This window comes from Oncorhynchus masou, chromosome 6, assembly GCF_036934945.1.
Source record: "Oncorhynchus masou masou isolate Uvic2021 chromosome 6, UVic_Omas_1.1, whole genome shotgun sequence".
Lineage (NCBI taxonomy): Eukaryota > Metazoa > Chordata > Actinopteri > Salmoniformes > Salmonidae > Oncorhynchus > Oncorhynchus masou.
In genome coordinates this window covers 17295984-17313515 of record NC_088217.1, presented here as the reverse complement: position 1 = coordinate 17313515, position 17532 = coordinate 17295984, and the positions used below count along the sequence as shown (strand labels likewise).

Genomic DNA, 17532 nt, shown 5'->3' with positions numbered 1-17532 from the left:
TGGTCCATTGAGGAATGTTTAGTCAGTCCTGATGTTCATCGCTCTCGACGACTGGAGAGAGAGAGCAGCCATATAAAATTTTGCCATATTCAAAGTACTTCACTTCCATTCCTTGTAGCTTTAAGCTGCGAGAAATAAACACTATTCTCTTTCTCTGTCTGTCTCTCTCTCAACAAAAACACTCAAGGAATGTTCAAGCAACCGCCGCTCACACACAAGCTCTTGAGTTTCATTCACCATACCAGCAACCCCTCAGAAGTAGGCTACAGACCAGAGAGGGTGTAACCTTACATTCCCTCATTCTGCTGTGGAAGCAGCTAGCTGTAGCTAGCCTATCACTCTGCTAATGCCCTGCTGGTGCACTGGGCCATTTTCATTTGGCACTAAACGTAAGAAAAAAGGTTGGAAACATGGAGGTACGACCTGGTCCAAAAACGTTTTGCAAAGGTGTGCCATAATGAACTGGACCCTGGACGTCTCCTCTATGTCTTCTCTTCCAAGTGTTGTAACACTGGACAGTCTCTTAGAGCAGAGGCTCTGTGCAGAGGAAATTAAAGAGATTGCGTCCTAAAAAAATCACCCTATTCCCTATTTAGTGCACTACTTTTGTCTCTAACCCTATGGACCCTGGTAAAAAGTTATACATTATGTAGGGAATAAGGTGCCATTTGGCAGGCAGTTTAAGCCTGCAGCAGCCAATATCCAGTAAAAAGAGGATACTCTAAAGGGGACTAAGCTATGAAGCTACCCTCCCAAAGCGTGCGTGTGCGTGTGTGTGCGCGTGCGTGTGTGTGTGTGTGTGCATGTGTGTGTGCGTGTGTGTGTGCGTGTGTGTGTGCGTGCGTGTGTGCGTGTGTGCATGTGTGTGTGCGTGCGTGCTTGCGTGTGTGCGTGTGTGTGTGCGTGTGTGCGTGTGCGTGTGTGTGTGTGCGTGTGTGTGTGCGTGCGCCTGTGTGTGTGTGTGAGAAAGAGAGAGAGAGCGAGAGAGAAAGAGAATCCCACACTGGTCTGAAGCTACTGCTTCCTCTGAGAAAAAGCCTGAAAAGCCTTGAGGGATTTTCTTCTGAAAGGAAAAGCTTTTCTCCTCCCCCTTCTCAGGCATTTTCTTTTGCTCCCTCTTTCTCCTGCGCTCCCACTTGCTCCAAAAACACAGTGCTGCCAGAGAAGCTGAAACGTGGAGCCAGTGAAGCATAGGCAGCTAGACACTTCACAGCTCTGAGCTCAACTCACTGAAACGGGAAAGCCACTAACGAATGGGAGTTTTCCTTCTTATTCTGGGTCGCAGACTACTAACTGTCATGTGGACCTTCCTTTATTGAGGGCAGGAACTTAGCTATTGAGAAACATGGCAAGAAGACCCCTCTCTCTCTCGAGTCCAATGGAATTTATCTGGACTGGATTATAAAGAAAAATGTGAAGAAAAATTCTGCTGGATAGAAGAGATACTGTCAGAAAGATGGTAATGAAAGGCACTTTTTCTATTGGGCTGTCATGTGCTTTTGTTTCAGTTGTCTCATGTTACAGTACTTCTCCAGGTCTATGAGTTGTGGTGCTCCACTGACCTACTGAGTCAATAACCTGCGGGTTTGAACGAGTCCGTGTTGTCTTTCTCAGTGGCTTCTTCTCTAATGCATGAATGGAGAGTGTTCTGTATGCATTTTATTATTCAAAGCATACTGTTGGCAAACTAAGATAGAGTACAGTATGGATTTCATAGATGAATAGCAAAGCAAGTTAGCCTACTAACGCAGCAGGTGCTATGTTTTTGTATCGCCTTGATAATGTTGATTAAAAACGTATAATCTGAAAGAAATAAGTGAACGCTCACTAAGTATTTACCAATTTCGGTCTCCTAAAACAGTTGCACATATTACATGTATTGTCCCTAAAGCACAATGTACTGTATGTTGTTAGGGACACTATTTCATGCAGCTAACTGAACACATCATCTCAAGCCCCTCAGGTGTCCTCCACTACTTAAGAGAGAGAAAAGAAGCTGCAGTACCGTGTCTTTGTTATGTTGCGACGGCAAAACTTAAGCCCTTTGATTCAAATTGAATTGATATGAATTGCACTCATCAACGGGATAACCAATGACAGTATAGGGGCGAAGCAGGAGTATTTCTCACACTGGGCAGTATACAAGGCAGAGTGCTTTGCATTTTGGAATAATGTGATTCTTCAGTTCAGTGAGCTGCTTCTATAAACTCTGTCAAAGTCCGGCCCAGAACCCCACAGAGTCCTTTCTGTCTGTTAGGGACTAATCCTGGTAACAATGGGGACTAATTAATGACAGCGGTTCAACCACATGAAGAAGCCGAAAGTGGTGCGACCACTGAGACATGAATGGGGTTTTGGAAGGATGTGGCCTTTTTAAACTTTTCTGGAGATGTTTTTGGCTCTATAATGTTGGAAGGAGGAAGACATAGCGGATAGCTTTAGTGGACCAGCGCTGAGATTGGAGTCAATCAAACATGTGCCAAGATCCTGGAATCTGAGTAAACAAAAGCTGCAGACGATGATTGTTTTCAACGCATTATCAAAGCAAAAACATACTGTGCCTGTTCTGGTTTTCCATTTTCCATTTTTTTTAAAGCTCAATGCTGTTATACAGTAATACTGCATGTTAGTCATTCACTACTTACTTGTCTGTTTGTTCAATACATGACAAAATACCATGTCAAGTAAACGATTGACTAAGAAAATATAAAAATTCCTATCAAACTTCCTTGGGTCTAGATGCCACATCAGCATGTGTGCACCAGTCAAACACAACTTGGAGGTCTGATGCCGGACAGATTGGATTTGGGACGCCACGCCAAAAGGGTTTGTCATGGGATTCAAACTTTATTCAAACTTCATGTAAATGATCAACCCCAGGGCCTGAGCAGCTCTTTTGGACCAATTCTCAACAGTTCAAAGTCAACAAATGTTTATTGACAGCTGAACACGTCTCTCCATTGCTCATAAATGACTGTGACACAAACAACAGAGAGTACAACATACAGTATGAGAAGGTCATGAATTTGACAGGAATACAGGTCAATGATTTGGTTGAATCTCAAATTGTTGGCTATAGTATATCATACATTGTGGAACACTTTCTTGGCATGTGCCAACACCACTTGACTCACTGAATCAACCCTATTGATACAGTAAGTTATCTGAGAACTACTTTGTCCATTAAGGATATTTCACAATACCATGGCACAATACCACAACATGATGCTCATAAAGTATGAAGTTGTGGGAACGTATGTTTTTGTTTTTATATTGGTTGTGGGAACGGAGCCATATGTTTCCTTAATTAATCGGAGAGTGTTTTAAACACTCTGAGAACAGAAGTGAACATTTCACCTGTTCTGGAGACGTTTATTTTTAGGTTGCAGGGAGGTTTTTAGAACATTTTTACTCTGGTTCCTTGAAAGATTTCCTGGGATCTCTTTTATTAAGAGGTATTGGAATAACTTATTTAAAACTTTCACTGAACGTTTCAATAAAACACTATTAATAACACTGCTAGTTTATTTTGGATTCACTTTTTTGTACTTTTTTTACGTCAAGCACGTATAGGACACATAGAAATTCAGTTCCTTAGGCATTAATCCAGCCTGGTCAATAGAAACAGTCTTCTATTTCGGATGTTTGAAAAGGACTTGAGGACGTCGATATATGCCTTCCTTGGTGCTCAACCCCCAAAACAAACACAAACAAGAAAACAATGACACAACACTGGGCACCAACTCTTGAGACTTGGCACTGGAGCATGCTGCTTGGCACTAGAGCATGCTGCTTGGCACTAGAGCATGCTGCTTGGCACTAGAGCATGCTGCTTGGCACTAGAGCATGCTGCTTGGCACTAGAGCATGCTGCTTTGACCATTGCGCCACAGCAGTTCACAAGGCTCTAGCAAGCAGGAAGAGTACATGATGATACATGATGGAAACAGGGCATTGTTTTAAATATTTTGTCTTAAGACTTCCCAAACCATAGCCCTAACCTTAAACTTGAAATAAATGCCTAAATTTAACCCTTTGAGTTGTTTCTATTTTAACCCTGCAACCACACGGAATTAACCCTATAACCACGTGGAATTAATGCACCCAAAAATCGACTTTCATCCATAATAAAGCAAATTGCCTTGGTTTTTCTAATGACTGCCTCGCCTGGTTCACCAACTACTTTGCAGACAGAGTTCAGTGTGTCAAATCCGAGGGCATGTTGTCTGGGTCTCTGGCAGTCGCTAAGGGGGTACCACAGGGTTAAATTCTCGGGCCGACTCTTCTATATATATATATCAATGATGTCGCTCTTGCTGCAGGCGATTCCCTGATCCACCTCTACGCAGACGACACCATTCTGTAAACTTCTGGCCCTTCCTTGGACACTGTGCTAACTAACCACCAAATGAGCTTCAATGCCATACAACACTCCTTCCGTGGCCTCCAACTGCTCTTAAACGCTAGTAAAACAAAATGCATGCTTTTCAACCGTTCGCTGCCCACACCCGCCCGCCCGACTAGCATCACCACCCTGGATGGACTATCCTACCGATCCTCGACTTCGGCGATGTCATCTACAAAATAGCTTCCAATACTCTACTCAGCAAACTGGATGCAGTCTATCACAGTGCCATCCGTTTTGTTACCAAATCACTGTATACCACCCACCACTGCGACCTGTATGCTTTAGTCGGCTGGCCCTTGCTACATATTCGTCGCCAGACCCACTGTCTCCAGGTCATCTATAAGTCTATGCTAGGTAAAGCTCTGCCTTACCTCAGCTCAGTGGTCACGATAACGACACCCACCCATAGCACGCACTCTAGAAGGTATATCTCACTGGTCGTCCCCAAAGCTAGCACCTACTTTGGCCGCCTTTCCTTCCAGTTCTCTGCTGCAAGTGACTGGAACGAATTGTAAAAATTGCTGAAGTTGGAGATTTATATTTCCCTCACTAACTTTAAACATCAGCTATCTGAGCAGCTAACCGATAGCTGCAGCTGTACATAGTCCTGTAAATAGCCCACCCAATCTACCTACCTCATCCCCATACTGTTTATATTTGATTTACTTTTCTGCTCTTTTGCACACCAGTATCTTTACTTGCACATCGTCACCTTCTCATTTATCACTCCAATGTTAATCTGCTAAATTGTAACTATTCACTCCTATGGCCTATTTATTCCCTACCTCCTCATGCCTTTTGTACACACTGTATATAGACTTTATTTTTTCTACTGTGTCATTGACTTGTTTATTGTGTTATTGGCTTGTTTATTGTGTACTCCATGTGTAACTCTGTGTTGTTGTCTGTGCCACACTGCTTTGCTTTATCCCTAGCCAGGTCGCAGTTGCAAATGAGAACTTGTTCTCAATTAGCCTACCTGGTTAATTAAAGGTGAAAAAAAATCCGAAGTGAAACGATGAGACCAACACATGTATTGTGACTCGAAGTCTTCATAGATCTGGGTCCAAAATTCTAACTTTTCCATTGGGTCCAGGTCATGCCCTGTTTAAGTGTCATCTGGTCTCGGGTCTTCAGTATGTAACTACAGCTAATAGACTTGAGTGGACCTAAACACGTCTCTGCATAGCCTATAGCATATTTATTTTACAATAATAAGGTGAATTTATTGGCTTTTATAAGTCCTATTCAACATGCAGTACCAGTCAAAAGTTTGGACACACCTACTCATTCAAGGGTATTTCTTTATTTGTACTATTTTCTACATTGTAGAATAATAGTGAAGACATCAAAACTATGAAATAACACATATGGAATCATTAAGTAACCATAAAAGTGATAAACAAATCAAAATATATTTTATATTTTTTGATTATTCAAAGTAGCCACCCTTTGCCTTGATGACAGCTTTGCACACTCTTGGCATTCTCTCAACCAGCTTCTTGAGGTAATCACCTGGAATGCATTTAAAATAAGAGTGCCTAAATAAATGCTTCACAAGAGTTCAAGTAACAGGCACATGTCAATGTCAACTGTTCAGAGGAGACTTAGTGAATCAGGCCTTCATGGTCAAATTGCTGCAAAGAAACCACTACTAAAGGACACCAATTAGAAGAAGAGACTGGCTTGAGGCCAAGAAACACCAGCAATGGACATTAGACTGGTGGAAATCTGTCCTTTGGTCTAATGAGTCAAAATGTATGATTTTTGGTTACAACCGCCATGTCTCTGTGAGACGCAGAGTGGGTGAACGGATGATCTCCACATGTGTGGTTCTCACTGTGAACCATGGAGGGGAAGGTGTGATGGTGTGGGGGTGCTTTGCTAGTGGCACTGTCTGGGATTTATTTAGAATTCAAGGCACACTTAACCAGCATGGCTACCACAGCATTCTGTAGCAATACGCCATCCCATCTGGTTTGCGCTTAGTGGTACTATAATTTGTTTTTCAATAGGACAATGACCCAACACACCTCCAGGCTGTGTTAGGGCTATTTGACCAAGCAGGAGAGTGATGGAGTGCGGCATCAGATGACCTGGCCTCCACAATCACCTGACCTCAACCCAATTGAGATGTTTTGGGATGAGTTGGACCGCAGAGTGAAGGGAAAGCAGCCAACTAGTGCTCAGCATATATGGGAACTCCTTCAAGACTGTTGGAAAAGCATTCCTCGTGAATCTGTTTGAGAGAATGCCAAGAGTGTGAAAAGCTGTTACTGGTATACTTTCAGAGATTGTTGAATTATTGCTGTCTATCCCAGTTTTAAGTTAACGTGGCGTAATGGATCCCCATGAATCCTGTGCTCTCCGTCTTGTGATAATAGAAATGTTGTAGCCAGCCAAATGCACTTCACAGCTCGCCCACCTTTTAGCCGCAGAGAGATCTTGGCATTAGCAGAGAACAAGAAAAAAACACAGCAACTGTCAGTGCCGTTCACCCACATAAACATACACACACATACCACCCACCAGTGTCTCCACACTCAGTGTTTACTGAAGGCAAAATCATTCACTGTGATACCTGGAGTGTAAAGAGTAAATGGGATGCCTTACGGGCTAAGACTACCCCTATTAGCGCTGCGTCCAACACTTTGGCCTATTTAACTAGGTGAAGGGTACTCTGGGAACCATTACTTACAACTCCCCAAAAACAAAAAAAACAATTATTTTTCCTGATGTTTTTCTCAGAAAAAAAGCTCAGAGAATAGCTTGGAGATGAACAAAATACATAGTTTTTTCATGATAAGTGGGTCGTCAGTATTCAGCTGTCGAAAAAGTGCCCGGAAAAAAAACACATGAACAATTTCGTGGTAAAGGAATCGGAGTCTCAGAGTAATTCTGGTAGCGTGGAATTGCCCAGATATAAAAAAAACATATTTTTAAAAGCTGCCTGCTGTTCCTCTCACAATAGGATATTTTTCTTTGGGTTGGGTTGCCAGAATTGGCATGTGAACCAGTTCCACAGGTGTGCAACTTCGCCAGGCATTGGTGAAGGGGTTGAGGTGTAAGGATAATCCTTCCTCCCTTCAAATTATAAATCAATATGATTCGATAGATGAAAGCTAGGTTAAACTTGAACTTTTACCTATCAAAGCATTTCAAGATATTCAAGGAAAGGAGGAATTAACAATGCAATGTCAAACTATTAAGGATTTTTCATTTAAATCATAAGCATTGTTGCTTTTGGCCATTGTCCTCAGAGGCATGGCACAATACAGTATAGGGCTTCATGTATTTTATTCATCTGTAACTCCAGATTCAGATCATTTGTATTTTCCCTTGAATCCCAGCACACCCACAGGCACCTCCTTTTAATAGCGGCCCTTCCGAGGACAAAGACAAACAAAACATCAGACACCGCTAACACTACCGGAGAGTCTTAGAGGCTTGTTAATTAAAACTAGTGCTGTATACAGTAGGCCAAATCCATTTGCTAGCAACACAACATACAAGACTTCGGTAAAGCTAGATAGATGGATGGATGGGTGGGTGGATGCATGCAGGGACGTGTCTTGTTGGGGGCCTTCTTTATTAGGCGGGTTCAGCTTTAAAAGAATTTAAAATGGCTTAGTTCAATTGTGTGCCCCTTTGCCAAAGCCCTGAGCCGTGGTTTTACAACAGGGCCTCAGACAAAGACAGTACTGTCCCAACAACCAACGAGAGTAGCCCTCTCCTGAAGAAATAGAGGAAAAAGAGAAAGAAAGGAGGGGGTGGGGTAACCTGCTGGGAACAGGGAGCATGCTGGGAACAGAGAAAGAGTTGTTGCACATTGAAAGCTTGAAATACAGACCTTCTTATACCTTAAAGCAGTTTGTTCTTAGTTTATTTGCAAATGTGTTGCCCATGTATTATACATGTGTTCGCTAAAACAAGTATCTTGCCCTCTTTACAGCCCATTTACTGTATATCGTACTGTCCTAAGTTGCTCTAAATGCTCATACATGAGGGATACGGCACAAGTGACACAAAGTGCATAACTCAAAAATGAGCCATACACCCCGAGTAGGGCTCCAGAGTTGCGCAGCAGTCTAAAGCTAAGCATCTCAGTGCTAGAGGTGTCACTACAGACCCTGGTTCAATTCCAGGCTGTATCACAACTGGCTATGATTGGGAGTCCCATAGGGCAGTGCATGATTGGCCCAGCATCGGCCGGGGTAGGCCATCATTGTAAATAAGAATTTGTTTTTAACTGACTTGCCTGGTTAAAGAAATTAAATACATTGAAACTGAAATTGCGTTTCAGTTATATGATCTCTCTAAAGGTTATTTTATCTATCGCTTGTTTTGGGAACAATGTGGAATTGTCCTGCCCACCACCTTGTGTCCACACAGACATAATAATGTGGTTTTGGGTAGATGTGTCATCTGGGATTTGCTGTCTACCTGTCTGTCTGGCCAGACAAGCATGTTGAGTCACTAGAGTTTACAAATGGTTCACTGCTCTTTCTCTAAAACCACAAACCATCACTTCTAATCAAAAGTGACATTCCTTGGAGAATTGGAGAGTTTGTAGCCTACTTTCCCTGCGTAGTGGTTAGGGTTGTGGTCTTTACCCCAGAGGGGCTATTGACTTGCCTGTCCATCCCTCACGAGGGTTTGTGGAAAAATGTGATGATTAGTTCTTGAAATCATGAGCCCATGGCATGTCGCACAAAGGGATAGGGGGGTCATTTGGTTGGAGGTCAGAGATGATCTTTACGCTACGGACATTTGCATTTGTTTTACACGCCTTTAAGCTTTTGACCTTGCTGCTGATTACAGGGTTAAACACTGCCAGTCTACACATGGCGTGACACACACCTTGACAGGTTGTTTACATAGTCGATGAAATCCAAGAGCAGTCCTGCCTTCGTTGACCAGTGCCCAAGGCATTAGAAGGAGGGAGTGAGGGAGGGAGGGAGAGAGAGAGAGAGAGGTAGTCAGTGAGAGGGGGGGTATGTAGAGAGAAAGAAAGAGTAGGTAGAGTGAGGGGGTAGGTAGAGCAAGAGAGAGGGGTGTAGGTAGAGCGAGAATGAAAGAGGACTATAAACGAATGTCAAAGCTGACGCGCATACCTACAGTGCCTTGCGAAAGTATTCGGCCCCCTTGAACTTTGCGACCTTTTGCCACATTTCAGGCTTCAAACATAAAGATATAAAACTGTATTTTTTTGTGAAGAATCAACAACAAGTTGGACACAATCATGAAGTGGAACGACATTTATTGGATATTTCAAACTTTTTTAACAAATCAAAAACTGAAAAATTGGGCGTGCAAAATTATTCAGCCCCTTTACTTTCAGTGCAGCAAACTCTCTCCAGAAGTTCAGTGAGGATCTCTGAATGATCCAATGTTGACCTAAATGACTAATGATGATAAATACAATCCACCTGTGTGTAATCAAGTCTCCGTATAAATGCACTTGCACTGTGAGTCTCAGAGGTCCGTTAAAAGCGCAGAGAGCATCATGAAGAACAAGGAACACACCAGGCAGGTCCGAGATACTGTTGTGAAGACGTTTAAAGCCAGATTTGGATACAAAAAGATTTCCCAAGCTTTAAACATCCCAAGGAGCACTGTGCAAGCGATAATATTGAAATGGAAGGAGTATCAGACCACTGCAAATCTACCAAGACCTGGCCGTCCCTCTAAACTTTCAGCTCATACAAGGAGAAGACTGATCAGAGATGCAGCCAAGAGGCCCATGATCACTCTGGATGAACTGCAGAGATCTACAGCTGAGGTGGGAGACTCTGTCCATAGGACAACAATCAGTCGTATATTGCACAAACTGGCCTTTATGGAAGAGTGGCAAGAAGAAAGCCATTTCTTAAAGATATCCATAAAAAGTGTCGTTTAAAGTTTGCCACAAGCCACACCAAACATGTGGAAGAAGGTGCTCTGGTCAGATGAAAACAAAATTGAAGTTTTTGGCAACAATGCAAAACGTTATGTTTGGCGTAAAAGCAACACAGCTCATCACAATGAACACACCATCCCCACTGTCAAACATGGTGGTGGCAGCATCATGGTTTGGGCCTGCTTTTCTTCAGCAGGGACAGGGAAGATGGTTAAAATTGATGGGAAGATGGATGGAGCCAAATACAGGACCATTCTGGAAGAAAACCTGATGGAGTCTGCAAAAGACCTGAGACTGGGACGGAGATTTGTCTTCCAACAAGACAATGATCCAAAACATAAAGCAAAATCCACAATGGAATGGTTCAAAAATAAACATATCCAGGTGTTAGAATGGCCAAGTCAAAGTCTAGACCTGAATCCAATCGAGAATCTGTGGAAAGAACTGAAAACTGCTGTTCACAAATGCTCTCCATCCAACCTCACTGAGCTCGAGCTGTTTTGCAAGGAGGAATGGGAAATAATTTCAGTCTCTCGATGTACAAAACTGATAGAGACATACCCCAAGCGACTTACAGCTGTAATCGCTGCAAAAGGTGGCGCTACAAAGTATTAACTTAAGGGGGCTGAATAATTTTGCACGCCCAATTTTTCAGTTTTTGATTTGTTAAAAAAGTTTGAAATATCCAATAAATGTCGTTCCACTTCATGATTGTGTCCCAATTGTTGTTGATTCTTCACAAAAAATACAGTTTTATATCTTTATGTTTGAAGCCTGAAATGTGGCAAAAGGTCGCAAAGTTCAAGGGGGCCGAATACTTTCGCAAGGCACTGTATATAACGTAATATGACGTAAAGACGCCATGAAAAATATAGCGCTACACATGCAACACAGCATTCCTAACCTAGCCCACAATGTCTGCTGTGTGGATCGAGCAGTCAACAAGTCGAGCAGTCATTTTAAAGAGTAAGACAATTTCAGCGAGACAACTCAAAAGTGAAACTCATTAACGCCAAGATAATGGAATTCATTGCTGTTGACAATCAACCGTTCTCTGTCGTGGATGATGTTGGCTTTCACTGACTGGTCGAGCACCGGTACACACTACCAAGTAGGGGACATTTTTCAGATGTTGCCCTACCGGAGTTACACAGTATTGTTGAAACTCACATCCATGAGAGTCACTGCTATTAGCTTCACGACTGACATTTGGACCAGCGATATCAGCCCCATGAGCATTATGAGTCTGACAGCACAGTGGGTCAATGAGGATTTCATACTGAGGAAAGCCGTATTGCATGCTCAAGAATGTGCTGGTTCTCATACCACTGCTGCAATTTCAATGGCATTTGAGAACATATTTGAAACTTGGAAACATGAACAATCCTAGCTCCATTCGAATAACTGTCTCGAGAAATAAGCTCAACTGCATCTGTCATGGCTTTGAAATGCCTGCTCAACAAAAATGCTAACAAAGACCATCGGGTTAACTTTGAACAAGCGATTCGGTGGAATTCTCACTGTGGCGCCACCATGCTCGATGCTAGGTACAAGGACCGCTACATCGATGCAGAGAAGAAACAGGGTTTACGTTAAATGTTATAGACATAGCTGGACAAGATGGAAACGGGCACAGTGACAATGCGCACCGAGGAAGAGAGGCCACAGACAGACAGCTAAAATGTGACTGCTTGACAAGTACGATGAAATCCTGGTTGAAACTGAACAAATGAACAACGAAACAGCACAGCAAGTAAGTGAAAGAAAAAGGTTTTGATTATGTTTCACTGGAAATGGGGACATACGTAAATGCAAACCAAATAACTTGGTCAGTGTGTGTGTGTTTCAACTATTTAACTGTACTAGAAAAATGTAATGGTTGCAAGAATGTTATATATCGGTTATCGGTATCAGTATTGTTTTTATTGGGCAAGGAAAATATTGGATCATATTGGTCTGTCACGCCCTGGTCGAAGTATATTGTGTTTGTCTGCATTTATTTGGTTAGGCCAGGGTGTGACATGGGTTTTTTGTGGTGTGTTTTGTCTTGGGGGTGTCTAGCATAGTCTATGGCTGCCTGAGGCGGTTCTCAATCAGAGTCAGGTGATTATCGTTGTCTCTGATTGGGAACCATATTTAGGCAGCCATATTCTTTGAGTATTTCGTGGGTGATTGTTCCTGTCTCTGTGTTTGTTGTCACCAGATAGGCTGTATAGGTTTTCACGTTCCGTTTGTTGTTTTGTATTGTTAAGTTATTTCATGTCTAGTTCATTTTCATTAAAGAACATGAGTAACCACCACGCTGCATTTTGGTCCGCTTCTCCTTCGACAGACGAGAACCGTTACATGGTCATATCAGTGCATCCCTACTACATCATTTCAGTTGAGCGTACCAGAGCTTCGCCTGTCTATCGGAAGTTGATGCTGTTGCTTTGCAAACTACCAAGTAGCTTGTTAGCATAACAAATGACTAGCTAAACATTTTACGATTTCAGATGTGTTCGTAAATTCAATCTGTAGTGCCAGAGTGTGCTCTGTGCCTTCATAAATTTGGAGCATTGTCCGATTGAGTGCGTTTTGCTCTCGAAGCATTCAGTGCGCAAACTGGATGCTCTGGCCGAGGAGTAGGGTTGATCTGAGCGTTCAATGGCAATCAAGCACCCAAGCTAACTGGCTAACGTTGGCTAGCTATTTCCAGACACAATTGAGAGAACACCTCACTCTGACCATTTTACTCTCCCTAGCAGAGCTGGTTAGGCTGTTTTCATGTCATCCAGAGCATTGGTGACTGTACCTGTGCTGCTGGCAACAATTTAATTATGCTTTTTTTGCCAATGTTTACTGACACCGGCATTATTCAACGGGTGTTGTCGCGTGTTCGTAAATTCATTAGTTATTCTGCACGAGAGTGCTCTGAAATCGGAGTAGATTGATAGAATTAACAATGTTCCTTGATACGCACAATGACAATACCACTTAGCTAAGAATGATGTGAATAATCAAGTCAAAAAAGTTGGGTAGTTAGTTAGATATCTGATAGTTAATATACTGCCTGGCAAGTTAGATGTATTAGTAGCCAACTAACATTAAGTAACTAAAGTTAGCTAACATACCGGTAAAGTACATACTGTTGTAATGCTATGTGGTTTGTAAGGATAGCATAGCTAACAAATTGTCAGCAAACATAACGTGTAACATAACTTATTTGAAAAGTCATTACTTTATTACATTGCTTAACATTCTCTGAAATATTTGTCATAATTAGTTAAAGCAATGAATTTGTATCCTCTCTCGTCCGACATCGGTTGCCTATTTCATTTTCTTAAAATCTGAAAAGTTATGAAGCCACGCTCATTTTCTGAAGAATTGCATTGTGGGCCCTAAAAGAACGGAAATAGTGTCCACTGAATGTATACTTAGTATTTTGGCGAACTTAGTATGACATCCGGGAACTTTTGGCATACTAACCATTCCCATACTATCACCAATAAGCATACTATACTACTAAATTCACATCATAAATAGTACAGTTAGTGGGGTTAGTGTGAGTATTCAGCTTAACTCTTCAGTGCTTACCTCAGTGAAATACCCAGGGGTCATCCCTCTGATAGACAGGACAAAGACCCACCCATCACGACAGATGCCACAGCAGAGAACAGACAATCCATGTCAAACAATGACCTTTGATTGAAAGGCTTCAAGAGTGTGTTGAATAGGGTTAAACCTCTGGATGCACAGGACAATAGATGCCAGATGGAAAACCCCAGGATGTCTCACACACACACACACACACACACACACACACACACACACACACACACACACACACACACACACACACACACACACACAGCAGGGCTTACTTGAGTGGGCGGCAGGGTAGGCGGTACTGGAATGTTGCTGTCAGCTGGATTCAGAAGTAGTCTACTGTCTGTGTGGACTAGGGGGAATCCCAATAGTGTAATGTGCTTTCCTCTCCCTGTCTCCTCTCCTTCATTTGCACTGATCTGAAAGCATTAGATAGGTGAAAGTGATGTGGTAGATGCAAACGATTTGCTTACACCAGCTCAGTAACATCAGTGCAGGTAAAGGAGCCGAGAAGAGGAGGCTAATACTTCCTATTACATCCTCTGTTAAAATGCTTGTGGATTCAAGCTTGATTAAATATTTTGCTCTGAGTCTGTGATTCAAAAGCCTTTCAGGAAGGAGAGGTAACCCTATTCATTTGAGTTTTTTTTACATATGGAAATAGAGCTAGATACAACAATATACTGTAAAGCTGTTATGTGTTGTCGCAAGGATGTGGGGCAGTGATAGTGCAAGGGTGTAAATGGGAGTTTCCAAATTGTTATAAGCCAGAAGTCATGAGAAAGAGAAAGCGCTGAAATACAAAGCAATAGCATCAATAATATTGAAAACAATGCATCAAACAAATTCATCCTCACCCCCCTTTCCCCTACGCTATGGTATGGGGGTCATTGTTGTCAAACGGGTTTCCTATTTTCATAATCGTTTTTTGTTGCTGAGTTGCTTATACCATCGCATTTCATTTAATCACAAATCATCAGATATTAGATTAAGAGGGCTGACAAGTTGCTATGAGCCTGGCCAATGCTTAGCATGTAGTAGGAGGCCAAGAGCCCCATCTGAGACACGGCTCCTTTATGCAAATACCGGACCCATCAGCCATCAAAGACAGTGTTTTCCCTGGGAAGAAGTCATGCTGAACTGCGCACGGCTCCAGCCTGTTTGGCATGTCCTGCTGGCAGTTGGTCAAGTGTAATGGGATACAAAAGAACTCTTAACACCAAGCTCCCTTCCTCCACTCACTGCACTTGGCTTAAAGAGGCATTCTGAACTGGATCCAGCTGCGGAGCTATGTTTACTGTAGCTCAATGGGGTCTCACTCACCAGAATATATCACCAGCCAAGCCACCCATGAGGTGGAATGAGTCAGGGTGAGAGGCGAAATGTCCAATGAGTTCAGCCTGTCTGGATTGAAAATGTACCTTTTCAGGATTTGGTCATTTTAGCCAGGTGTGAAGTTAATGAAAAGAGGTAGCCATTTAAGGTTATATTTGATTTTTACCTTAATTAACTAGGCAAGTCAGTTAAGAATACATTCTTATTAATAATGGCGGTCTACCACGGCCAAACCTAGACGACTCTGAGCCAATTGTGCGCCTCCCTATGGGACTCACGGCCGGATGTGATACAGCCTGGATGTGGCGGTCAATGTGCCTGCTAGCTAGCTTCATTCATTGACAACACAGAGTTGGAACTTATGTAATATTATTTTATTTGTCCATAATAAACCATTTACAAGGTATTTTGGTAACACATTACTCAACACCCAGTGTCATAACACATTATGACACGGTCATAACCATGTCATAATGTCATAACAGCTGACATAACTTGTCATCACATCTCATAATATTGTCACAAGTCTCAACGTCAACAGTGAGGAGGCGACTCAGTGGATACTCAGCTGGAATGCGCACGGTGGAAACCTGGTCTGGACTCTCCACCGTTGTCGCACCGATGGAAACCCCTACACACCTGCCTGAACACTCATCAGACCACCCCTGGAGAGTTCCCTGTTTCCACAAAATCGTAGGATTATGAATAGCTAGCCAGAGAATCCCCAGCACCACTGGAAACGCAGGTGAATCGATAAGGAACAAACTAATTTGCTCCTTGTGATTCCCCTGCGTAATCATCTCCAACGAAATTGCGGCTTTCCTCACCAGCCCTGACCCAAATGGTCGACTATCTAAAGAGTGCACGGGAAAAGGGGGGTCTACTTTTACTAACGGAATCCTCAACCTCTGAGTTTCCAGCTGCGCCTGAATCTACCAGTGCCTTATGCTGGAGAGAAGGAGAATAATTAAGGAAACAAATTAATAAGAACATGTGACCAACAGGAAACTCTGGGAGAGTGTGGTGCTTACTCACCTGGGGTGACCGAGGAGTGTTCTGCCTACCTTCTCGATTCCCAGATGAATTCCTCCAGCACCGACCAGACGTGTGCACTCTCCGGCCACAACTGGTACAGGAGGAGCTTCCTCCTCCGATCTCCCGCGGTCCCTCCTAGCTCCATCGGGATAGGAGCAGGAGGGTCAGGAGGTAGAACTGACAGGAGCCTTTCAGAACGTCCGCGAGCAGCTAGCAGATGGTCCAACCGGATCGACAGGTCTATCAGTCCATCCAGGCTAAGTGTAGTGTCCCGACAGGCCAGCTCCCTGCGGACGTCCTCTCTCAGGCTACATCTGTAATGGTCTATCAGGGCCCTGTCGTTCCACCCTGCTCCAGCGGCCAAGGTCCGGAACTCCAGCGCGAAGTCCTGCACGCTCCTCGTCCCCTGTCTGAGATGGAACAGTCTCTCACCCGCCGCTCGACCTTCTGGAGGGTGATCGAACACGGCCCTGAACTCCGGGTAGTTGTTCTTCGCTGAGTCGGGCCCTTTCCAGACCGCATTAGCCCACTCTAGGGCTCTACCCGTAAGGCAGGTGATGAGGACCCACACTCTCTCCTCGTCCGAGGGAGCCGGCCGAACGGTGGCCAGGTAGAGGTCTATTTGAAGCAGGAATCCCTGGCACCCCGTCGCTACTCCATCGTACCCCCTCGGAGGCGTAATGCGCAGAGCGCTGGAACCGGATCCAGATGGGGGAGATGGTAGAGTTGCTGGTGGGAGGGTCGGTGGGGTAGTAGGGAGACCATTCCTCTCCCAACGATCCATCCTCTCCATCATTTGATCCATCGCTGATCCTAGGCGATGGAGGATGGACGTGTGATGAAGGACTCTCTCCTCCATAGTGGGAAGAGGAGTGGTCGCTGCTCCTGCTGACTCCATATCGTGGTGCGGGCTTCTGTTACGCATTATGAGTGAGGAGGTGTGGAGTCAGGCGCAGAGAGCAAAAGATGTGGGAAAAAACATGCTTTAATGTCCCGGAAAAATGACATGAACAAAAGTAGGAAAACAAATGATCAGAAATATAAACGGACTGCGCGAAACCCAAAATACAAACAAAATACACTCAAACATAGAACAGACGAACAAGCCTGCACGAAACGGAAGCGGGCTGAACAAACTATATATAACCCTACCCTAACAACCAAACAAGAAACAGGTGATACCAATCAGACAAAACCAAAGGAACACAGAACAACGGATCGGTGATAGCTAGTAGACCGGCGACGACGACCGCCCACCGAACAAGAAG

General features: G+C 43.5%; 1 protein-coding gene across 3 annotated transcripts in view; it reads left to right on the top strand.

The window, feature by feature from the left end:
- The first annotated feature begins 1076 nt into the window (after window positions 1-1076).
- The window catches only part of quo (quattro), a 71659-nt gene continuing 55203 nt past the window's right edge, over window positions 1077-17532 (top strand). Inside the window, exon 1 of one of the 3 annotated variants that reach the window (XM_064967684.1) lies at window positions 1077-1459. In XM_064967684.1, coding sequence (XP_064823756.1) covers window positions 1457-1459 — 3 coding nt within the window. In that variant the 5' untranslated portion in view covers window positions 1077-1456. The remainder of the gene's footprint in view (window positions 1460-17532) is intronic. The other 2 variants (XM_064967683.1, XM_064967682.1) reach the window with 2 other exon arrangements.